At 42.1% G+C, this 26,283-nt stretch overlaps 1 protein-coding gene across 10 annotated transcripts in view; it reads left to right on the top strand.

The window, feature by feature from the left end:
- The window catches only part of ESRRG (estrogen related receptor gamma), a 1,050,432-nt gene that overhangs the window by 748,950 nt on the left and 275,199 nt on the right, over positions 1-26,283 (top strand). For 2 of the 10 annotated variants that reach the window (XM_068232892.1, XM_068232893.1), the window contains exon 6: positions 16,121-16,198. The exons of 1 other annotated variant lie outside the window; for it this stretch is intronic. In XM_068232892.1, coding sequence (XP_068088993.1) covers positions 16,125-16,198 — 74 coding nt within the window. In that variant the 5' untranslated portion in view covers positions 16,121-16,124. Of the gene's footprint in view, positions 1-10,321; positions 10,537-11,026; positions 11,159-15,737; positions 15,757-16,120; positions 16,199-21,783; positions 21,807-26,283 lie in introns of those variants that run through there. 7 more of the 10 variants (XM_068232890.1, XM_068232894.1, XM_068232895.1 and 4 more) reach the window with 7 other exon arrangements.

Below are 26,283 nucleotides of genomic sequence, written 5' to 3'. Positions count from 1 at the left end.
GGGTGGGAGGTATGTACACACATTACACAGCATTACACAGGGGTGGGAGGTATGTACACACATTACACAGGGGTGGGAGGTATGTACACACATTACACAGCATTACACAGGGGTGGGAGGTATGTACACCCATTACACAGCATTACACAGGGGTGGGAGGTATGTACACACATTACACAGCATTACACAGGGGTGGGAGGTATGTACACCCATTACACAGCATTACACAGGGGTGGGAGGTATGTACACACATTACACAGCATTACACAGGGGTGGGAGGTATGTACACACATTACACAGCATTACACAGGGGTGGGAGGTATGTACACCCATTACACAGCATTACACAGGGGTGGGAGGTATGTACACCCATTACACAGCATTACACAGGGGTGGGAGGTATGTACACACATTACACAGCATTACACAGGGGTGGGAGGTATGTACACCCATTACACAGCATTACACAGGGGTGGGAGGTATGTACACACATTACACAGCATTACACAGGGGTGGGAGGTATGTACACCCATTACACAGCATTACACAGGGGTGGGAGGTATGTACACACATTACACAGCATTACACAGGGGTGGGAGGTATGTACACACATTACACAGGGGTGGGAGGTATGTACACACATTACACAGCATTACACATTTCGAGTATGTTTAAAAACTTGCCAATCGCGATTTGCGATCCTCAGTGTGAACGGGGCCTACAGGTTTCAGGGATAGGGCAGTAGATAAGGGGGAGCTGTGTATGGAGTGGTAGAACTGGTGGTCAGTGGGTTTAAGCTAAGTACTCACGGGGGGACAATTGTAGCTGTCGCTGCACACGTGTGCGCGACAGTTCGGAGACAGTTCGGCGACAGCTCGTCGCCAAGTCCCTCTGCATACACACGGCAGCAGAGGGATTAGCGATGCGGCGGAAGCTGTCGCCGAGGTTCCTCCCCCCCCGCCGGATGCTCCGTGTACTGTGTGTGGGTAGCTGTCGCTAGCCCGCATACACATGCGGGGCTAGCGACAGTTCCGGGGATGTTGCGGCGACGGCTGTAGCCGGTGATTGAACATGTCAATCGCCTGGCGACAGCTCCGACGGGCGACGGTTCGGGGCTCGCGCGTCATACACACGGATGAACCGTCGCCGCAACACGCGCGTGCCACGTGGTTGCGGCGACGGCCGTACCCCGTGTGTATGAGCCTTAAGTGTCCTAGGTAAGAGAGTATGCTTGCCTAAAGAGGTGAGTCTTCAGATTGCGCCTAAAAAGCGTAACTGTGGGTGAGTAGCGGATGTACTGAGGGAGAGTGTTCCAGAGGAAGAGAGAGGATTGAGAGAAGTCTTGTAAGCGGGAGTGAGAAGTGCCTCTTTTAAACGCTGATGACGATTACTTTTTTATGGTGTTTTAAATTTCAGGTTTCCTTCAAACTGGGCTCAACGAGGAGTAAAAATGCTGTAAAATGATTCTATGTCTCCCCTGCTCAGGTTTGAGACTGATCTTTTTTTGTTGTATAGCGTCTCCAGCAAGCTCCCGGTTTACCTCTCGTCCCTGAGCTCTTTTCATTCACTGTTCACAGCCAAATTTACATCTTAATTGCAGGGTTCACATTTAACAATATAGACAATGTAATGCTGCTGGTAATTAAGCTTTTAGTACCTGCCTTCCACACGGTGACACAGTTTAGCATTGTTAACCCTTCCCCCACCCCCTTCCCCAGTTCAGAGTAGTTTTAGGGGGAGATCAAAGGAAGGCCCAGGTAGCTTCCATAGTTCTTATCTGCATCCTGAGTTTTTGCTATAAACATTGAATAATGGAAACTCCACTTCTAAGCCTTTGACTTGTAAACTTGTTTATGTAAGCCAGATAGTCATCAGCTGAGACTCCACTGAGAATGACTTGGACCCTCTTGGATGAGCAGCCGCCCTGCAAAGAATGAACCAGTTGTGTTCTTAAGGGCTGGTGCACACGGATGGGAGGCGGCTTCCGCGGCTAGTCGTCCTGTGATGTCTCACTCGGGGGACGGCGGTACGGCGATTGTCGGCTTCCCATCACGATCAGCATTTATTGCCCCTGCTAGGGGACATGAAACCGCGGTGGCTAGCCGACCCTAGAAGTTGCGGCTTCTAGGGCCGGCTGAAGCGAGGGGGGAAATCGGGATCGGAACGCTGCGTTTGCACAATCGCCGGTAATCGACGGGAACCGCGTGATGCTAAACGCTCCCATTCACTTGAATGGGAACGTATAGCCGACGAGTGCCGAATGCTTGACGGTAATCGTCGCCAAGCGCCCGTGTAAATAAGCCCTAAAGGTGGACACACACGATACAATAAAATGATCCAATTTTACGGCAATTCGATGAATATGATCAGATCTCCCAAAAAAATCGAAACCTTTTTTTCATTAGACTGAAAAATTCAATCAAATTTCACGTTTTTTTTACCGAATTTTATTGATCTGGAATGGGGGACAAGCTCCGGGGTCACAGGGTTCAGACGCTGGTGGTACAGGCTCTAGGGTCATGGGGTACAGGTGTCAGGTCATGGGGTTCAGGTGCAGGGGTCACGGGGATAGGCGCCGGGGTCACGGGGTACAGGCGCTGGTGGTACAGGCTCTGGGGTCACGGGGTTCAGGTGCAGGGGTCACAGGGTACATGCAGCGGGGTCACGGGGTTCAGACGCTGGTGGTACAGGCTCCGGGGTCATGGGGTACAGGTGTCAGGTCATGGGGTTCAGGTGCAGGGGTCACGGGGTACAGGTGCTGGTGGTACAGGCTCTGGGGTCATGGGGTTCAGGTGCAGGGGTCACGGGGATAGGCGCCGGGGGCACGGGGTACAGGTGCTGGTGGTACAGGCTCCGGGGTCACGGGGTTCAGGTGCAGGGGTCACGGGGATAGGCGCCAGGGTCACGGGGTACAGGTGCTAGTGGTACAGGCTCTGGGGTCATGGGGTTCAGGTGCAGGGGTCACGGGGATAGGCGCCGGGGGCACGGGGTACAGGTGCTGGTGGTACAGGCCCCGGGTCACGGGGTTCAGTTGCAGGGGTCACAGGGTACATGCAGCGGGGTCACGGGGTCTGGAATGGGGTACATGCAGCGGGGTCACGGGGTTCAGACGCTGGTGGTACAGGCTCCGGGGTCATGGGGTACAGGTGTCAGGTCATGGGGTTCAGGTGCAGGGGTCATGGGGTACAGGTGCTGGTGGTACAGGCTCTGGGGTCATGGGGTTCAGGTGCAGGGGTCACGGGGATAGGCGCCGGGGGCACGGGGTACAGGTGCTGGTGGTACAGGCTCCGGGGTCACGGGGTTCAGGTGCAGGGGTCACGGGGATAGGCGCCAGGGTCACGGGGTACAGGTGCTAGTGGTACAGGCTCTGGGGTCATGGGGTTCAGGTGCAGGGGTCACGGGGATAGGCGCCGGGGGCACGGGGTACAGGTGCTGGTGGTACAGGCCCCGGGTCACGGGGTTCAGTTGCAGGGGTCACAGGGTACATGCAGCGGGGTCACGGGGTTCAGTTGCAGAGGTCATGGGGGACAGGAGCCGGGGTCACGGGGTACAAGCACTGGGTCACACGATTCAGGTGCTGGTGGTACAGGCTCTGGGGTCACGGGGTACAGGCATTGGGGTCACTGGGTTCAGTTAAAGGGGTCATGGGGTACAGGTGTCGGGGTCACTGGGTTCAGTTGCAGGGGTCACGGGGACAGGCGCCGGGGTCACGGGGTTCAGTTGCAGGGGTCACAGGGTTCAATTGCAGGGGTCACGGGGTACATGCGCCGGGGTCACGGGGTTCAGTTGAGGGGGTCACAGGGTACAGTTGCAGGGGTCATGGTGTTCAGTTGCAGGGGTCACAGGGTACAGGCACCGGGGTCACGGGGTTCAGTTGCAGGGGTCACAGGCTTCAGGTGCAGGGGTCATGGGCTTCAGTTGCAGGGGTCTGGGTCATGGGGTACAGGCGCCGGGGTCACGGGGTACAGGCGCCGGGGTTACAGGGGTTACAGGGTTCAGTTGCAGGGGTCACAGGGTTCCGGCTCTGGGTCATGGGGTTCAGGCTCTGTTGCAGGGGTCACGGGGTACAGGCGCCGGGGTCACGGGGTTCAGTTGCAGGGGTCACAGGGTTCAGTTGCAGGGGTCACAGGGTTCAGTTGCAGGGGTCATTGGGTACAGGCATCGGGATCACGGGGTACAGGCGCCGGGGTCACGGGGTACAGGCGTTACCAGTCACCACAGAGAAAGACGCAGGAAATAGGAGGTGCACCAGTAGACAGGTGAGCCAGCAACAGATACCACGTGTCGGGGGGTACACAATACATGGGGGAGACCTGGGAAGCCCAATAGGTGGAGGCAGCTGCACAGATTCCCTATAGATTTCATGCTGAAGTCTATTAGCACTACCCTGGCAGCAATAGATCGCTCTCTGATCAAATTCGATCAGAGAGGGATCTATCTGGTGATCGAATCTGCTGACCATCTGCCAGTGTATGGGCACCTCAAGTAGCAGAAGACAGCAAAGCTTGACACTGCTATCTACCAGTTTCTGTTAGGAACTTTGTGGAATGGATGTGTTTTATGCATACATAAAAACAAGAAAGCAGGCTAACACAAGGTTTACCATCAATGACTGCAATATAGTGAGTTGCATGAACTGCTCTTTTCAATCCAAATAGAACTTCCGCTCACAGGCGCTTCACACAGAAATGCCTGGAAGAGCGCTCAGTGCTTTAGCAGTCTTGTGAAGAATGACCTGAATTTCAAGTCCTGAATTGTTATTGTTGTCTGTCTACTTATTATCCATTAGGTCTGCAGAGGACTGCCAAACGTCTGTGCTGACATAGCTGAGAGATCAAATTACACTTGTGACTACTTACTTAGACAGGCTCTTCTCTCTAAAAACACACAGGGTGCATTGCTCTCAGTTTTACTTGGGTCCAGTGCCAGAGTTCAGGTCCACTTTAAAAGGGGGCTGTTATAACTCGAACAGTCTTGTTCAGCTGTATGAAAATTCGAGTCACAGTTAAAGGACCACTATTGCCAAAACCGTAAAATTTAAAATGCATGGAAACACATACAAATAGGAAGTACATTTCTTCCAGAGTAAAATGAGCCATATATGACTTTTCTCCTATGTTGCTGTCACCTACAGTAAGTAGTAGAAATCTGTCATTACCGGCAGGTTTGGACTAGCCCATCTCCTCATGGGGGATTCTCAAAGATTTGTTTAGTTTCAAAGGCACTTAGCGAATGGCAGTTGCTCTGTCCAACTGCCAAAAAAGTGTGCTGTGAGCACAAAGGCTAGCCAGCCTCATTGTAGAAATCCTTTTCAGGCAATGCTTTTATAAAGAATAAAATCCTGGCTTAGAATCCCCCATAAAGAGATGGACTAGTCCAAAACCTGTCAGATCTGTCAGATTTCTACTACCTACTATAAGTGACAGCAACGTAGGAGAAACGTAATTTATGGCTCATTTTACTCTGAAAGAAACATAATTCTTATTTGTATTGAGGTCGCAAATCGAGTAATGTATCGGCACCTTGCGGTTGATGTGGCTGATAGCGTTATAGATTACCATAACATTCAATCTGATTGATTGAATCTGCCGGCGAAAATTGATGCATGTATGGCTTGTTTTTGTGTATGCTAGCTAGCCATACACAAAACAATCGTAATTGTACAGTCTTGTCTAGTTTACTAAACCTGTGAGGCGTTCATCGTAGCACAAAAATGTCAATAAAATTGTCCAATAAAGATTGAATGGTGTATGACCAGCCTTTACTAAAATAAGGGCTCATTTGACAACCATAGGGCTGGTTCAGATGGACGTCTGCGTGGCGTCGCGTCTGGGGGCGTTGCGGCGGCTGCGCGGTCAGGCTTTCAGTAGCCTTCGGTCGCGTTCCGATGCGGTCGCATTTTTTATTTCCCCTAGGGGAACATTAGCCGTCGCGGTTGGCCGCTCCCTGGAAGCAACATGTCGCTTCCAGGGGCAGCTCGAACGCTAACGAAAATCGGGACCCGAACGCCGCGTTCGGGTAAAAGCGCGCAAAAGCTCGGTGTAAACGCTTACCGTGACGTTCCGAACGCTTGCGGTAAACGCTTTGCAAGCGTCCGTCTGAACCAGCCCATATGCAAATCACTTCCTAGTTACTGGTCCTCATATTAGGTAGATATTGGTAAGATTGTAAAAATAACTGCACAAACAGGTTGAATAGTTTATGATTGGTCTTTTACTTAAATGTGGTTAAAATAACTTAAAATGAAGCAATGAGTGCAATAAACTGTTGTGTATTGTCATGCAAGTCATACCGTTTACATAAAGAAACGAGTATTGCCCAGTCGGTACTCATCATATGCTGAATTGCTGATAAGATCTGTACAAGAATGATAAGCAGTGCAAATAGATGTACCACAAGAGGAAAACTTGTTGGAAGGAGATTAGACATGAGCACACACTGCAGCTAGGTTACTATCAGTATAAGCACAGAATAACAGCATATACTGTACATACTGGTGATTGCAGGCCAGTATTATAAAATGGGGCTTAAATCAATATTGCAGTTATTAATCAGGACCTTCATTTAAGCATAATGAGTTGTAAGTACTTGAAGCAGACCACACACCATACAACTTTGATTGTACAATCCAGTCTGACCACATTGTGCTTGATTCACTAACCGGCGCTAAGTGATAGCGCCGGAGTGAACAGCCACTTAGTGCCTGAAAAGTAGCTTTGCGGGCACTAATAGCCCCACAAAGCTACATTGTGCACAGCCCAGGGCAGTCGCGCGCAGCCGGTAATAGTCCGTGGTGCAATGATAACGTCGCACGAGCTGCCCTGTAAACGAAAACGGCGTATCGAATGCCCCAAAACGGCGCATCAGTGCGCCGCTTCAAGGGCACCTGATGCGCCGTTTACAGGGCAGCACCACGCACTATTACCACCTGCGCGTGCACTGCCCTGGGCTGTGCGCGATATAAGGGCGCAAACCACTTAACTCTGTGGTTTGCGCCCACTATGTCTATAGGCTCACTAACCGGCTTAGCGCCGGTTAGTGAATCAAGCTGTCTGTGTTGTTTGAACAATGTTGCAGTAAACTATACCTAGACAGCTTTCTTTAAGTGAACTTGAGGTGAGGGTGACATGGAGGTTGCCATATTTGTTTCTTTTTAAGCAATACCAGTTGCCTGGCAGTCCTGCTGATCTGTTTGGCTGCAGCGGTGTCTGAATAACACCAGAAACAAGCATGCAACTAATCTTGTCAAATCTGACAATAGTGTCAGAAACACCTGATCTGCTGCATGCTTGTTTAGGGGCTATGGCTGAAAGTATTAGAGGTAGAGGATCTTCAGAACAGCCAGGCAACTGGTGTTGTTTAAAAGGAAATAAATGTGTCAGTCTCCATAGCCCTCTTGCTACAGTTGTCCTTTAAATCAATAATTCAGGTATACTGCTTTATTTATCAGGGCCTTCATTTAAGCTCAATCAGTTGTAAGTACATTAAATTAGACCACACACCATACAACTTTGATTGTACAATCCAGTCTGACCACATTGTGTCGTTTGAACACTGTTGCAGTAAACTATACCTAGGCAGTTTTCTCATCTGCTGTAAAGGACAACTTTTGTCGAGAAAATTACGGAAGCTGCCATTGCTAACCCCCTTCTGAAAATGCTGCTCCTCTGACCCGATTGTGATGCAGAGCCAATGGCTTCTTTCGTTTCTGAGCCACTAGCCTGGAACAATTACGCAGTCAGGGATAATCGGCGTCTGATTTATGTACTCAATTCTGAGTCCACCAGGAAAGCATCATAGCCAGAGGTTCAGCACGACAACCAACCAATTGTGTCTGTTGGTCAGCAATGCTAGCCCGTGCATCTCATAAAAGGTCGGTGATGACCTGCGACCAAAATCAGCCAATCAGCTTTCGGTTCACTTACCTTTTCAGAAAGGATCGAATACTTACTGGTCTCGGAAAGTTATCCCACCTTGAAAACGCTGGCGTCAGTCACACCACCTCTTCATGGCATCAGTCACGCCACTGCTTCCCACGGTCGTCTGTATTTCCTACTGCTGCAAAACGAACGTCCTATGTGCCGGCTACCGATGTACCGAAACAGAGTCACATGTCTGCCGAGAAATGGTTAATCCCATAAAAAAAAAAAATCACACTTCGCAGTATAGCCCCTCATTGCAAATCTCTTTTTTTTTGTCTCCCAATTCCATTTATAAAGCTCGCGTGACAATTACAAACCGTCGGCATCCGAAGAGTAAATTTGCGGAGTATGACGTTGGGCGATTGTATCTCAACGTCCGTAAGTGTTTAATTATCGCCTGGGGGGGGGGAGGGGGGTGATGAGTGGGAATTTTATGATTTGGACTACAGCCTATCAAAGCTAGCAAACAAGTCCTGTTTTTTTGTGTGGTTGTTGTTTCTCCCCCACTTTGCGTTTGCATGCGTTGAGCACCTCCAGCGCAAACCTTCTGCAACGCACTTGCCTTTATCTTGTTAGGACTTACAGCAGCGCAAAGCTCGTCTCCTGTAATCTGCTCACTGACAGGAGAAATAAAAATAGTCATCAATGTGACTGCCCGGGCTTCTTGCATTGTTTTCTTTTTAACATAATCTGAATCTGTGTGCTAGACGTGTTAAATTTGGTGCATACTTGGCTCATCGGCTTAAAAGGCGATGGGGACTGACAAGTGCAGGGAGGCGTGCGCTTATTTAGATAAACATATGAGTGTTATGTGCATCTTGGAACATGCTTAACCCCGTCAGGCTCAGAGCCATATGAGTTCACCAAGTGGGGAAGAATCAATTTGAGCCTTCGCAACAACGATGGCTGTGATGTCATGTTAACCCCGTCGGAGGTGGAGGACAAAACGCTGCGGGTGTTGCTGGGTGGCGTGGCTTACCGTAGGAGAATTCGGAACATTCTTGCATTTAGATTTGACTTGAACTAAATATAAGAATGAAGAGGAAAAATACCAACCGATGAAAATAAAGACTACAACCGAATAATCGATCAATCAGAATAATCATGTGGCTTAAGATGAGTCCCATTTTGCATCAAGCGGCAAACGTTATCAAATGGTTAACAGCGCAAAAGCAGAGACGACCGTCAGGTTTTTACATCCCGGTAACTCGACAATCACAGAAAAAGTTCTGAAAGGGAATTTGGTGCAAAATGTGTACTTGCGGTTATAAAATAATACTTTAGCGATTTCTTTTTTTCTATTTATAGATTAACCCTAAGCAAATGGCTAAGGCGTTTACCAATGGTTAACGTCGCTGACGAGATCGCAAAACCTCGCTATGCCAAATTCAGTAAACAGGAACAATGAAATCTCTGCTTTTCACCAGTGCTAAAAATTCGCCTCACCCGATTACAGTGGCGTCTAGCTGCGATCGCCGTTTTTTAACCCTTGGGAGGGATGCTTAACAAAGAATCGAGAAGTCTGCGCTCTTTTGTTTTTGTTTTTTCCTTCTCCAAATTTTAACCGACGTACAAAATCAAAATCCTGCTAGCGATTCGCCGAGACCATTTTACCTGGGGTAATAAATTGTGACGGCGAGAACCGTTTAGCCTATGATGTTAACCCTTTCAGTAGCCCAGACCATCCTAAGCGTCCCCACTGCAGCGTTATCATAAATCGCAGTACGGTTCCCGGGGAGGTGATTTTGACTCGCGCCATAAAATTTTGGCCCCCCCAAACACGCTTTGCCGCAGAGGGGGTCATAGGTTCGCTGGTGTTTCCGTATTGTGTATGTGCCAGGGAAAAAGTGTGCTTGGGCACGTTGTTTAAACACATACAGCAGGTGTAAAAACAGTGTGCAAGTTAAAAGAACAAAAAATTGTCAAATTCCTATAAAGCATCACAAAAAAATCTGAGAAATTGACATGCAGGAAAGCACGGTTTAAAAAAAAAATTGAAAAAAAAATACTTAATGCCCCTGACTTGATAAAAGCATTTTTTTAAAAAACTGGAGCTACTGTACATGAAATCTTTTCTTTCATTTGGCTCTGGTGAGTTGTGTTTAATGTTATAACAAACGTTTAATGCCCAAACAGAGAAACCTTTCATTGCCGTCTTTGTACTGTTGCCCAAAGGAAACATTTGTAGCTCATGAGAGATCTGCCTCTATCTCACTCAGTCCTCAGTCCTGTTCCTCTTCCCCCCTCCCTCATTACCTGCCTAGCTGTCACAGTGCGTGGAGCCCCTGCCCTCCCCAGCTCTCATTGGCTAGCCTCCCGCCAATCCAATAGCCAACTGGGCCAGAGGGACTGCATATGTAAAGCTCTACTTCATATTAATAAGCTGCAATCGGGGCTTTAAGTCCTTGATTAGGAGAGTGTGAGAGCTTTTGGTCCCAACTGGCTGTGCCTGTAGACCTGTCACCAGGAGAACATTTGTGTTAATTGCACTGTCCTCTGACAAGGGAACTTTGATTTATAGCTGGGGTACACAAATTATGGTTGCCGGGTGCACATGGATTCGGTAGAACTTTGCCTTCCTGAGTCTTTTTCCCTGCACTACGAGGAAGAGTAGGTACCTCTTTTTTTTCTTTTCTTTTTTTCCTTTGCTTATTGTTGTTTTTATTTTATTTTATGTATTGTTTTATTTTTATGTTGTGTTTCTTTTACACTATGCATAAACACTCCTTTACAGAGATGCAGGTAGAGCCTAAGAGGATTTCTGTGCATGAATGATCTCTGTTTGCTCGTCTTGTCTCTCTATTGTGCGGAGAGGGTCGCTGCCTTTTTTTAATTGTGCGAGTGTGGGGATTGTTCTGTTACCGTTGAGTCCTGTCAGCGTCAGTGGGGGGACAGCTGTGTGCCAGGCGCTGCTCGTTCAGGTCCTAAGAATAGGGAGCTGGCACAAAAAGCTTAGCAAAGTGTTAAAATGTGTCATTTCACCAACGTGCTGCACATTTTCCTAGAACACCCCCCCTCCTCCCCTTCCCCTCCCTTCCCTCGTCCCCTGGACAGAGCACAACCTGCATGCCTTTCAGCCTTCAGAACTGCTGGTTGTGTTTCCAGCCTATGACACTCAGAGCCCTGTGACAAGCTCAGTGCTGTGGGATAATGACTTGAAAAACGCTAAAGCATGTTTGGAGTACTATTTGTGAAGCAGTCTTCTGTGTCTCAGCCTCAAGTAGAGCTCTAGGAGGGTAAGCATTAACTCGCTGTAATATAGGCTTTGGTCAATGAGTAACTGCTCTAGTTAGGACCATTTTCTACAGCAGGAAATTTTTTTTTGCTTAACCCTTTTGCCGTATATAATCAAAGAATAAAGTTATTATTAGTTTTCTTTACATCGCTTTATGTTAGAAAAGTAATTTTGGGTAGTCGTCTCTAATATCGAGATAGCTGTGCTCTGTTCCACTGTATCTGAGTCAATTTTCTTGTTGGGCAGTTTGCTCTCTCTCTCCCTCTCTCTCTCTCTCTCTCTTGCTTGTGGTCAGGATAGCTTTGCATCTGTCATTGATGCATTTGTGTCATGTGGGGCCGGTCGCACTGCTACACTTCTTAACAATGCAGGCAAAGGCGTCTGTAATTATGGAAGAGGGAGATAGTCTCTGGTATTGTAAGCTGAACACCAGACCATGTGTGCATGTGTCAGGGCTTCAGAGTGGAACTGCACAGCAACTGATCTTTAGCGAGGTAGTCCTCTGAATGATCACGCTTGAGAATTTTACGAAGCTGACAACGTACGATGGACCTCAAGATTATTCTAACTCTTATAGGAGGCTGTCAAACTCAAAAGCTGAAGAAACGAGAGTTGTCGCCTTTTACTTATTGTTTAATGCCATTCCTTATGCCAGAGTTTTGAAGTTTTGCTGTGCAGTAAATAAGAAACAGCCTTTGAAGTGTGCTCAACGTTCTGCCTCTACTAAAGGAGCTTTCTTAAATTTACCTTCTTATAGCTAATTTGAATGATTAGTTTAGCTAAGCTTCTTACGATAGATGCATGGAAACGATCTGTGGGGAGATGGCAGATGCAGGGAGTGTAGTTAAAGCCTGGAGTGTACAGAGAGAAGGCATTAGTCGCCCTGCATGGTCAGTGGTTACTGTACAACCCCCCTCCCTCCAGTCCTGTGGACTAGAAAAATAAATGACTCTAAGAAGTGGTAAAGTACGGTTTTGTATTAAGTACTTTACGTAGTGCAAAAAAAACTAGTACTGTCAGAACCGATGTCTCTAAGAGAAGTCTTTATGTGCTTTTGGAATTTCTGAAGTTAACCAGCTGCACCCTCTGCAGGGGGGGTCATTCTAAAATTAAAAACAGAAATTTTTTGGGGAAAGAGGCAACAACTGTACACTTGGAGGCCAAGGGTTCCTCTTGGTGTCACACTGTCGAAAATGTAATAAGTTAAGCCCAACAGGAGCGCCTGCGCCCTTTTCTGTAAAAATAATTGTTATGAAGGCAAGCAGATGCAATAAACATGTCGCCCCCATCCTGGCATATGTGTCAATCTCGTCCTTGGAAATGAAACAGTAGGCTCTTTACATAAAATGCCTTCCACCTCTGATTAAAATGTTACATTGACTAAGGGCTCTTTCACATCAGAGCTTGCGTTGGAGAACGCTCAAAGCATACGTTTTGTTGTATGCCTTTTACTGCGTTTTGATATGCGTTGCACTGCAGTGAGTGTGCGTTTTTAATCCGTTTTCAATGCGTTACTGCACATAGAAAAACGCAGGTAATTTTTTTTTCTTTTCGTTGTCAACTTTCTACATTGTTCCTCTGTTGCATTCTGGGACTGATTGCCTGCGTTAACGGATTAAAAACGCGCATAGTGTGCGTTTTACATTGACTAACATTGTAACGCATAAAGCTAGCGTTGGCCAAAAAACTGCGCCTGGGTGCAGTGGAACGCAACGCACAAAAAGGCTGCGTTATATGTGAAAGCTAAAATGAAAGTCTATGGACTTTCATTTCACCTTGGGTAACGCAAACTTTATCCTTTGCGTTGAAACGCAGAAAATCTGCCCTAATGTGAAAGAGCCCTAAAGGATTACAGAGCTGACTTAATTTTACTGACTGTTTTACCAGTTGTCACAGCTGTTGGAAAGCGGAAAAAGGCAATTGAATCAGTCCAAAAAGGGTAAAAAAAAAAGTGGAGGGGGGGCCGTACCTAGTGTCAGTGGTAACAGTTAAACAATTGAAGGGGACATTTTTTAAATCTGCACAACATAAGAAAATATCATCTTGTAGAACGGAAACAAATGACGATGTCAGGGCCTTAAGTTTTGTTTTCGTATCTTTTTCCTTTTCTTTTAAGAATGAGGGGAAAGAAACAAAAAGGGGGGCTTAAATGGCAGCAAGTGTGATGTTGATAAGAGAGAGCTACCAGCTTGTCAGTTCTCTGAGATAAGATGACATTAGTGCAGTGACTGAGTATGAGTGTCCAATCTTCAGTGATTGCTTTTAAGTGATCAGGTTTCCATCTGGGATCTCAGGATCCAGCCTTTTCACTGGCGATTTCCTTTCTCCTTCACTTTTAATATCCCTGAAGTTTTTTTTTTCCCCCTAGAGAGCTTGTGTCAATAAACCATCCATGATGCTTGCTGAATGTGAGCTTCTGGGTAAAAGACATTCTTAGCTCCTGAGGAGGCAAGTGCTGAACTAGATGCTTTTCACAGGAACATCAACTTGTAGGGTTCCAAAAAGGTCTCTCCCTAATGTTAAGGATTCCACGTACGGTTTTGTCAGGTTAGTGGAGCTGGTGGTCTTCAGATCACAACCTGGATTGTGTGGTCAGGTTAAGATAAATAGGGGTTTGTTTGTTTTTTTTCATCGTGCTTAGTTTACATGGTTGGGGCATAATGGCGAAAATGTCTAGTCTGCCTTCAATATTTACATCTTAGCCTGACAGCTCAGTCTATTCCGGGGGAGCCGGCCCATTTTATAAAGCTGAATGCTCATTTTAATGTGTTTATGGTAGTGCTGTTTTATTTACTGAGCCTGGTGTGCTGCAGCTGTGATTAACCCGTGTTATTAGCAAAGCCCTTGTGGATATCCATTAATTTCCTAGAACGGTTGGCCCTTTTCGCTGTCTTCTGCAAATTTCAAGGTGTAGTCCTTTTTTTTTTTCTTTTTACTAAGTTACAGCAGACAATCTCAGGGTACCCTCCCCCCATTTTGTGAACACAACATAACATGGGCAGGACACCAATAATTCATCTCCACTTACTTTGTTCAAGAAACAAGGATGGGCCATGTGCCTTTGCCTCGTAGAATAAGTAGCTAGACCTTAATACAAAACTCTGGCCAATGTTACATGGCAGAAACCTCGATTTAAAGTCTCCATGAAATGGAATTGAGCCCATGTATGTATCTTTTTTTTTTTGAGGGGGGGGGGGTGGTGTTGCTAAAATGGCAGTTTCCGCTTTGCCACACTGTTCCTTGAACTGTCTTGCTGGCAGTGCAATTTTTCCATAGAGTGTCTGGCTTAGGTTGGGCTACCACCACCACGATTGGCATGAGAGAGGTTTTCACAGATTTAACCACCATTGCCTAATCCTGGTTCATATTCTAGCTTATTGTTGGAGATCTGAATAATATGAACAGTCGTCAAAGTCATGAATCTTTACTGATTCTTTCTGCTTTTGTGAAAACTCGAGGCAGCCCATCCAGTAGGAGTTAAAGCCATGTAGCTACTAAAAATCAAAGTATCTCATAGACATCCAATGAAAGAGCTTACTGATATATGGACACACCTTTGTAAATTTCACATTCTTATAGTTTAATAAACATGCGCAAATTGTTGTTGGGGTGGTGGAGGCTGAGGAAGAGGTGGTAGTATTGTGTGAGAGTATTTTTATAGTGGTATTTGAGGAATTTGCTTGACCGAACTCTGTTTATTGTTTTGACTAATGTCTTCTGCTAGGTATCTTGTCTTGATAGGAACAGAATGATAGATACCTAAGGCACACAGATAGACTAAAGCAGGTAGACAGATAAACTGATACGTAGATAGATAGATGGATAGATAACTGTGTAGATAGATAGATAAATAGACAGACCGAGACATGTGTCGTCTTACATGCCTTAATATATACCGTGGTGTCTGGACATATGGGGAACCGTACACGTACCATCACACACAAACACACACACACACTCAATCACAATCACACTCAATCAGTGCTATATAGTACAATGAACATAACAGAATGCAGTTTCTGCACTGCTAAGACAATTAGCACTGGGCAGTTTGGCAGTGTCGCTTTAATTATTATTATTATTATCATTATTACTACTACTACTCTACTGGTCATTGCTAATATCAGTACATCCAATAAATGTCCCTTCCTTGTGACCTGTATTTCCCCCCCTCCTTCCCATACTGTAGCCTTGTATTAAATTGTCATTGTCCTGAAGTACAAGAGACAAGAGAAATGAATTCCTGTCCTAGACATGCTCTGACAGTAAAATATTTACCCTCTCTGCCTGCAGTGGAGCTTTATGTGTGTGTGTGTGTTGGATAGTCCAGAAGTGACACCCTTAGTCCCCCCCAGCCTGGCACACCGAGCTTGTCATTACATTTTTTTTCCTCTCTTTCTTCACCTGGGTTCTTAAACTTGCTCTATGAGTGTGATGCCCTCATACCTTCCCCACAGACCTGTCCCTCGTGAACATAGATGCCTCCTCGGTGTATATATGTATTATTTTACGGAAAGGATGTAGACTCTAATACTTTTACATCACCCTCTATGTTTTTTTGGACTGTTGGACTAGCGTGCTGCACTGACATGTCATGATGTACGTGAGTGAGTGTGTGTGTGTCTGTTTATGTACAAGGTAGAAATAAAATGTAGCTATTATTTGTTAGAACAGCCATGTCATGTACATTTTTCTATGGAGTTATTATTGTATTTGCTCTAAAAAAAAATTCTAAGAGAATTCACTTTACATAAATAGAAATTCATATACCTTTTTATACCTATATACCTATGTGCATGCTTAATGGATAGCGCATATCATTAATATGCTATAAAATGTTTATTTTCTTAATAATCAATGAATGGTGGATATTATTTGTTTTTTGTTATTATTTTTTTTTATTTCTTTTTTTTTTAAAGCATTTCCCCCAGACGACTTATAAATTCTTTTATTTTTATCATAGGGAAATGGTATATGTACACAGACATGCTGTAAATGTGAGGACGAACACTTTTTCTGAAAATAAAACCTTACCTTCATGGTAGGAACGTATACTTTTCCCCTTTTTTTCTATATGTGATGCCTTCTCACTTTTTATGTGTTTTTTTTTTTTTTAGTGTTTTATGCTATCCCATTATATTATTATTATTATTACTACTGTCATCAATATAATTAACAATGCTTCTGTTTTTTTTAACAACTAACACTACTTTTCATTGTATACTCATTGTTTTACATATACTTTGACTCCACTTATTACATTTCTGTTGCATATCATTATTAAAAAAAAATAAACGATGTATTTCTAAGCACTTCCAGATGCCATTACATATTTTTGTTAATGCTTTAATTTCTTGACCCCTCACAGATATATAGCATCCCTGACAGCTATATTTTTTTAAATATATACCAAATTTTATAACCCTTTACATGAATAGGTACTTACATACCGCTAACATACATTGCCATATCTTTTGCCTGATCTCCTGGCATAGTTGATAACGTAAGATAACTGAAGCATTATGTTGTTTTTGGTACAGCATACTGCCCGACATACACTATTTACGCACTATGGTAGAAAATACAGGTATAGTCAATTTTTAAAAAATAAGCCAGTTTAATTCAATGTAAATATTGTATGAAAGCATTTGTGTATACAGTTTTTTTTAAATTAAAGAAAAACAAAAAAGGCCAGGAGTATGCATTAAGTATCTTACTTTATTTATTTATTTTGCATGTATGCCTATGTCTGTGTCAGCTTGCATTATTCAGCCATTGTGATTTCTATCTGAGCTTTGCTATTTGATCATTACTGGTAATCCTGTTTTCTTTTATTTCATATTGTTGCTCCTCTCCCAGTTTACTTATGAGCAAGTACCTTTTATAGAAGGAAGGTGTATATTACATGGAAAAGATTTCCGTATCGCCATACTATATTGAGTTAGTATGTTGGACTTTTATTAAATAGAGAATCATTTTTTTCCCAAATCGAATCAGGCTTGTATAGTGTAATGGTAGGGTCAGGCAGGTGGAGGTATTTTTGTTTTTCTCCCCAAGCTATGCCTTTCAGAGACAGTTGAAAGGAGTTCCATGTCATTGTGATGATGACCTCCATTAGTTTTGAATATGTACCAGGTCCTTTCTTCCAAAATGTTCTAGGTCTTTTTAAAAAAAAACAACATGATAGTAAAAAAGGGCTTTTTTTTTTTTTTTTTTTTTTACTAAAACTGGTATGAAAATTTTAAAAATTGCATAGGTTTGCAAGAATGGCAGTAATACACCTAGTTGGCATCTCACTTTTTTGGTGAGTTAAAAACATGGTGTGTTGAAAATGACGGAGGATTGCCTGTTTGCAAACAGCACTGCAAGCGATGAAAAAAATATAAAATCATTGTTTTCCCTTTTCTATTTACATGTTAAGTAGATACAATAAGCAAAATGATCAGAGAACAAGACCCCCCCCCCCCCCCCCCCAAAAAAATGATATATATATATATATATATATATATATATATATATATATATATATATATATATACATATATATATATAGTTACTGAACCAAAGGAGGTAAAGCTTGGCCTTGTTTAAAAAAGTAAAGGAATGTTCCTTTATGTAAAAAGTTAAGATTGGTAGAAATTTACCACCACACTCCACTATTACAAACATTAGTTTATGTTAAAAAGAGAGAAGAGTAGGACATTGTAGTTAATGAACTTGTATATTATGTTGGCAGTGAATAGCGCAGATCAAACTCGAATAATTACAAAAAAAATAAAAATGAATGTTCTTATCCCGTTTGGTAAAGATTAAGTCATCCTTTTATCCCTCCACACTTTGATATGCACACGTCCAGAGTCTTGAGCAACTGTTTTTCTACAGTAGTTTATAAAAAAAAGGACCAGCTCAATTACGAATAAAAGAATTGTATGCACACTAAATAGGCCTGTTATATTTTCCCCTGTCAGCCCTTCAAAAGAGGGTGCCCATCTGTTAGCAGCACTTGTGCTTCCCATGTAATGAAGTGTGAAAATGTAAACTAGACAGGACTCCTTTTTCAAATTGGCAGTTGGAAAAAAAAAAAAGTTTTAGGGTCTCATCATACTGCTGCAGCTTTCAAAAAGTGGGCGACTGGTTAAAGAAAAAGAAATGATTGTCAGTAGCGAGATACTTACCCCATTATTCAGGAGTCAGAGAATAAGAAAATAACATTTATAACTTTCTCTGCAGATGTAATAAAAATAAACATGCAGAAGCAAATGAATTATTAAATAGGGAAATATCGTTTGTATAGAAAGCTATATTCTATTTATTTCGTGTGATATTTTCTATTCAAACAAAGGGCTGTTTGAGCGACTGAGACTAATGTTACTTTCAGTAATAAAAATGAACTGAGAAATCTTAAAATTGTGTGTATATATATATATATATATATATATATATATATATATATATATATATATATATGTGTGTGTATGTTGCATCGGTTTACGTGTAAAGTAAATTTCTGAATTAGCATTACGGTGACTCGCAGACACAGTTATCCCAGGTGTGTCGTTGATCCTTAATCCCATAATACTAATCTCATATATACAGAAAATATGGATTTACTGTAAATATAAGACATTTACTTTGTGTTATAAATCGCCAACTAAATTCTGAACTATGATCATTATACTAATGATAAAGGCAAGGATTCATTTAAAAATTAAGGATTAATTAAAAAATCTGCCTTATTTTACTTACCACTGCTTTGGAAATCTGTGATATAGTGATAGTGAAGTCTGTGATATGGTATCATTTTTGTTTCCTGAGACCTGGATACGAATGGGGAAAGGAAGGGGGGGGGGGGGGTAGAGATAGAAAATGGAGAGCATGTTTTTATAACTATATCAGTTTATATCTTGGGACGTGTCAGACAACGCTGTGACTCCTGCTCCCCAGAGCGATCAGGAGGGTTAAGTGGGGAATACCTAATAACTGAATGAAGACTTCAGAGCACCAAATTATAATTTTTGCCATCAGAAAGGGATTGAGCTCAGGTGGTGCCGGGTCATATTAGAGAGCCAATCACAGGATTACATTAGTTCGAATGACACCTGTCCCATGCATCATACAGCCACTATGTCACATATGCCGAAACAAGAACTGACCAAGATGTAGAGGCTGAAATGTTGCTTAAGGTTAGTGCCACCACTCCATCAACAAAGAACTGGCTAAAGACCATCTTTCGAAAAAGGCCAGATTACAAGCAGTTAGCCATAAGAGAAAACAGCACTGAGGCTGCTGAAGTGAAAATCTGAAAAGGGAGGCCCACAATACATTGCATAGCCTAGCAAATTAGAAAAAATTCACTGCATTAACTTGCCTGTCAGAAGGTCAGAGCAAAGCAGTCGTGCATTTCGAGCTGAAAATACAATAACCCCTTCGGTGCCAGAGGAGCGTGCAATGCATAACATTTACTGTAAAACCAATTCATTAGTCTCACGTTGAAAACATTTGTCTTGAGGTCATGGATAGGGCACGTGACTGCCAATTCTCATTCACTGTGCTGGTGCACTACCTGAGATTCCTAGTTTATTTGCCTAAGAGATGAGAACCATTAGGAGAACAGCCCTCGAAGCTATTTCAGACTTGAGCTACGCCTAAGCTGGTGGATTTTTTTGAAAATGAACACTAAAGTGTATTCATTAATCTTCTTCACATCAAAAACTTTTATTTTTTTAAGATAGATTGACGCCTTTATCCATCACTTGCTCTTTCACCCACACGACTTTTTACTAATACTAAACTTTATAATTTTCTTTTTTTAAAATACGGTTTTCCACCCCCCCCCCCCCCCCCCCCCCAGGTGGGACCGAGGTTAAGGACTCTCACAAGGGTGATCTTTTAGAAAATGTAAAGCGTATTGAATTATATTCGGGAATGGTATTACTTTTTAAGAAAGTGACTGTATCCATTTAATAATTAATAATAATACTAGGACCCCTCGACTCTTATTGGAACTTGACACTATTAACCAGGACATTTACAGAGATGTCTACTTGGCTAAATATCCGCCACAATAAAATGTTATGACATATTTTGAGGTATAAGGTCTATTATATACAGATTTTAAACATCAGCACGTCAGATAAAACCTAAGCACCTCAATAATAATAATAACAATAAAGCTATATTTTTCAAAATTAATTTTTATTCTGACATCAGTGTCAATTCTGAACGCTCTACTGAAAAATGCATGACACATGGCAAGCCTAAAATATAGACTCTTGGCGGTTGATGTATATGGAAATGTCATAACCCTACTGACCTTTAACCTGTAACAATAATACACAGTAGGATAGGTCTATCCACCTCTGGACTTTATCACTTTTGGTATTTTTATAAGGATAAACTGTCTGCTAATCCATTGCAGGCATCTCTTCCAAGTATAAGATGGGTGGCCAATTTCAAATACCCCCCCCCCCCCCCAAAAAAAAAAAAGAATAACAGATAAATACATAATAAAAATATGCGTGTTTGTGCATTTTATTTTTATTTTTCCTTGATTTTTTGAATAAAATCCTCATTATCATTTATGATAAGGTCGATTTATACCAAGCTTTCTCTGTATAGTAATAATAAAAATCAGGAACATTAGAGATAGTGTCAACTAACAAGTCATCTTACTGCCGTGCGCAGAAACATAAAAGACCAGTGTTATTTAGCAGTTTTGTTGTAGGAGCGTAGCTGTGAAGAGGATGTGAAAACATGTCACTTTTTGTAATCTAACTGGCAATGAGAAGAATCTTCATAAGCCAGCATAGAATTCATACCTTTAAAAATACTAAAAAATACCTTTACAAAAACATAATTTTTTTTATTTTTTACTCCTGGTAGGCCTCTGAGACTGCCTGCTGATTAAAAAATAATATTATACCATACGTAATTATTCTATTTATTTTTCATACCATTAACAAAAGATTTAACGCAACGAGGTTTGTTTATTAACATACAAATGCAAAGAAAGCAATTTGAATAAAGAATACTTGTCTGAATTTGAAGAATGTGAAAATGGATACGCTCTTGAAACATGTACCTGCACCAATTAAAAAGTTCAGAGTACAGATGCAGTAATACCTTCACAAATTAGTACCACCTACACAGTTTAAGAGCCATTCACCCTCAAAACACTTAATAGGGTATTGAAAAAATATCCGCATACTATGTTTTAACACAGAAATAAGAACGTAGCGGGATAGTGTAAAACAGAAAGAAGTTAAACTCACCGAGATCTATTTTACTTATCTAATTAAGGATTGCGTAAAGAACACATTTGGGTGAGGGAGATTTAATAACCTAAAGAAAGACCCAACAAGGTGACATAAGGTAGATCATTTTTTTTTGTTAATGTAAAATCTAAGTTACATTATTACGTTCAAACTTGCGCACATTGTATAACAGCATGGTATCGTTAATTGTCCATATTTGATTCTTACATTTAAATTCCAAAAAATGCTGCTAGAGAGGGAAAATGTATCCGGCTGTGTTAAATGAATTTTGTATTTAACTTGATTTACAAAATTCTGCGGTAGCCTAAGGTTTTTGTTTTCTGCATTTTTTTCGCCCCTTTAGAGAGTCCCGTGTTGGCCAGTGTACAGCCGGCCGTGAGTATTATCACCAGTTTATACTGCTGACTTCATTCTAAGTATGAGTGCATATAAATACAGTTAGTTAGTTTGGTTTATCTGATAGCCTAGTGCGAGGAGAAAGAAGCCGAACCAACTGTTTTTCAGTAAATTCACTGTTCATACACCTGATAAGATTGAAAGAGCTTTTCCAAAGGCTGATATGCTTTGAATAAGAAAAGAATAATCAGTTTTACTGGCACCGTCTTATCGCGAATGCCGTTAAATGCCAATGCTTTTGCATTAACAGAAGTGAATGTTTCAGATGCTGCGGGTCTTTTCTTGAAGTTAGAGACGAATATCTTTTGTGGAGCACAATTACGAATGGCGGGATAGATTACCTGTCTTAAAATAACAAGTCAGGTGCAACGAGAGGGGAAAAATAAACTTTTTGAGATGTGACCAATAGGGCCTTAACAGGGATTTTTGTTTTGCTTTTTTGTTTCCCATCAAAGCAGAGCTTGACCAAAACCAGTGAAAGCTATGAAAAGCTTACCAGAAATGAGAAGATGTGAGATTAGTCTGCCATCAACGTTTATGTCAATATCAAGAGGCAGACTCAAGTTTACGTAGCAGTCTTTAAAAAAAAAAAATAACAACAAACCTCAGAATGCATTCGGAGAGATAAATATCTACTGAGTGAAGGCAGCCGTCTACATTACGTCAGTAGTTCGCATTTAGGTCTCAGCCAAGCAACCAATTCAGCTGTGTCTACAAAAGCAAGTATAATTGTAAAATTTGGCAGTAACAGTAGCCTCATTGACCGCTTGCTGTGTAAGTTGCTTTGGGTGCTCAATTCCCGCTGCAGCCGATTGTGCTGCAGTGCAGGTTTTTTGGTCAGCCATTTGTATTGCGTTATCCATCCGCCTCTGTTGAAAGTTCCTACCTGAAATCTGAATCCCTAGAGATTTTTGTCACCCACTTTTATTTCGACTTAAGGCTAATGTAACATAGGTGCGGGTGTGTCCCTATGGAATGTAGGTGCGGGTAAATGGACCTATGGAAAAGAGATGTCCATGATGCCAGCTAGTTTAGGGGAAAACAACTTATGTTTTTTTTTTCCTCTAGTTGTTTCAGCTGATCCATATAAACGTCCTGTCTTTTTACTAGCTGACCTTAAAGCAAACCTGAACTGAAAATTAAAAGTCAAAATAAACATACACAGGTCATACTTGCCTCCCATGTAGTCTACTCCTCTATCCATTTCTCCTCTCCCATGTCCTGTTTGTCCACTGTGATCGTCTTCCATTTTAAAAATGGCAGTGACGCTGTAACAGCCTCCTGGTCGGAACACTGTTAAACTGTAATATCACCCACCCAGTTGTCCTTTCAGCTATAACTGACAGCAACTGATATATTTTGGTTCTGACAAAATCTTGTCAGAACTGGCAGGAATCATTGCAAGAAGAAAATGGTGAGCTTCTGAGAGGAACTGGTGTTGAGGTAAGTATGCAATATTCATTTGCAGGTACATCATGTGTTCATTTTAAACAATTTTACTTGGTTTAGGTTCCCTTTAAATGGCCAGAGTGGACAGCTGTCTTTTAATTACGGTCTTTGTCTTTCTTATTGAGATTAACACTCACTTCCTGTTTGCAGTGACCCCGTCACCAGAACAGGAAGTGAAAAACACTGTCTCTAGCTTGCTGTTAATTTGGAGCTCTAATTTCAGTAAGAACGTACGTTTCCACTTTTTTAGTGGTTAGTAGTGCTGATGATTGAATGTAATTAGACACAGCCCGTAAAAAAGCCAAGGGATGGGATAGATTGAATCGTTGTGACCCCCGTATCATGTAGGAGATTGCTAAGCAATAGCAAGTGCCTCAGGCATTTAAAGCACCTTCTAATGCATGAAGATATGTTCCAACATTTTGCAAAGTTCGACCAGCACCAATCATTTCCTTTTCTTCCTAAGCAAATAATACCAGTCTTGCTTTTTAGTTGCTTTCTTGAGTCAGCAAAGTTGGAGAAAAGATCTCAACTGGTGCAGCCCAAACACAATTTGAAAATTGTTTGTAGTGACCCCGTCACCAGAACAGGAAGTGAAAAACACTGCCTCAGTGGGTACACAGAATGCAATAAAAAGATCACACATTTTTCTCTTTTACATACTATTTAAATACATTTTTTTCATTGCTGCCAATGTACCCAATGAAAATGTTCACCTGATTTTCTGTTCTCTTAGGCCCAGTCATTGGGCTCGGAAGAGAAAAGAAATCTCCCCAAAAACTAATCTGACAGAAATTCTAGCTTGCTCTTAACTTGGAGCTCTAATTTCGGTAAGAACGTACGTTTCCACTTTTTTGGGTGGTTAGTAGTGCTGATGATTGAATGTAATTAGACACAGCCCCTAAAAAAGCAAAGGGATGGGATAGATTGAATCGTTGTGACCCCCGTATCATGTAGGAGATTGCAAAGCAATAGCAAGTGCCTTAGGCATTTAAAGCACCTTGTAATGCATTAAGATACATTTGCAAAGTTTGATCAGCACCAATCATTTCCTTTTCTTCTTGCTTTTTAGTTGCTTTCTTGAGTCAGCAAAGTTGGAGAATAGATTTCAACTGGTTCTGCCCAAACACAATTTGAAAACGGAAAAACAAAAACAATCATTTTTCGGTGGAGGCCAGCTGGCTTATTTTCTCCCTTAAATTTGGTTCTACGTACCCCAAAACATAATTCAATTTCCAGCTGAAAATGTAATCTACTTAATTGTTACCTTGTGTTTAATAGTTTATTCTTTTGATCTCATTTAACAAGGTGATTATTGTTATTAGCATCCTTTATTTATAACATTTATATTTTTAAGCATTGACTAGAAAGACATGCTTAGGCTGACTTACGTTGTCTTCGTTGGTGTTAAACAATTTATTATTGTTGAGCAACATCTTCGGTAAGGTTTGACTCATCAAGGAATGGGTTAAAAGATTTTAAAGAGTTTCCAACTCATGGCTGTTTGTATTCCCTTTTTCCCTTACTTACTCTTTGTCCCCGTTCCTCTCTGACGCTTTTCTCATTTTTCTTCATTTTATGCTTGGAAGTGGCTGTTGCATTCTGATTTGATAAATGATAGTGCAAAAAGTGTTTTGATTGATTTTGGATTAGTATTGATTGCTCTTGATTAGATCACTGACACTCTGGGATCAATAGGACTCGATAAGGCGCTGTGCTTTCTATCCATCCCTCTCCGCTGACCAGAGGGAATGCAAGAAAACTGTATGGTCAAAGATGATAAATTGTCCAAACGTCTGTCTTCAAAAATCCTTTCATTCTAAGCGTATGGATCTATCAGCGATCCAAAGTTTAGTCTGTAACAAATTTGAAACTACTGACCATTTAATTAATTGTAAAAAGCATTACCAGATAGTTTTTTCTTTCTTTTTTTGCCTGTCTAAGCTCGTGTTAAATTTTTCGAGTAAGACAGGAAAGGTCATACCTAAGTAAAGTTTTCACATAACAATAACCTAATCATTTAAGATAAATTTAATTTCCAAAGTGGCCAACCTCGCCCAAAAAAACCCAACTTCTATTTTTTGTATTTGCTAACAATTAGAAACACTTCATTGCTTCTTATATCTCCAGGGGCAAAACAGTTCCTTTCAAACATTTTGGTTAAGACAAAGCTAAATGTGAGTTCTTTATAATGTGAACTAAAAAAAAGTGGAGGGTTCACCCAGTGTGTTCTCCATAATGTATGTTAGAAAGTAGCTGGAGAGTTCAGACTTTATGCCTCTGTAATAATCTTATAGGAAGGGGAGGAGCGTGTTATTGTGGGTTTTTTTTTGTTTTTGTTTTTTTTTGACTGCTTGGCCCCATTTGTTTCAACACAGTTCGATGTCCTGCCAACAAAAGCTAGCAAGTACATTGTGCCCATCATCTCAGCCATGATTCCCCCCCCCCATTAAAATAACCCCAACTCCATGTCCTAGTAATCACAGAACCCTTCCAAAAACTTCAGATTTCTAATGTAAGGAGCTCTTTCTCCACCATATGTTAGCAATCTCCTAAAAACCACCCAAAAGGAAAATATCCCCCTGTATATTGCAGCATAATTCCCTTTCCCAGTGCCTAACACTAACCTCTGCCCAACTTTAAATGTAATATAGTATTAATGTTAAGCTGGCATACACTATACAATATTTGTGCCGAATTAGACATATGATTCGACAAAAACGTCTATCTGGGCAAAAACTGTGGTTTCTTACTGCAACTGGATTGTTTAGTGAATGACCCATGGATGACATTATGTGATTGGGAATGGTGTTTTTTTGCTGAGGTTGATCGTAATGTCAGTCACCGGTAAATCCCAGGCCGGTGGGCGATGGGGTTGTAAAGTATATGACTAGCTTAAAGAAGAATTATAGAGCCAAAATACCCAGTCATGAGGCCCCCCAAATTCTGTGTTAAAACCTCCTGGTGCAGAGATGAGTCGTAATTAGGGAATTTTGCAGCAGGTGTA

This window comes from Hyperolius riggenbachi, chromosome 4 (genome assembly GCF_040937935.1).
Source record: "Hyperolius riggenbachi isolate aHypRig1 chromosome 4, aHypRig1.pri, whole genome shotgun sequence".
Taxonomy (NCBI): domain Eukaryota; kingdom Metazoa; phylum Chordata; class Amphibia; order Anura; family Hyperoliidae; genus Hyperolius; species Hyperolius riggenbachi.
Note: the sequence above shows the minus strand (reverse complement) of the source record. Positions and strands in the feature narration are given on the sequence as shown.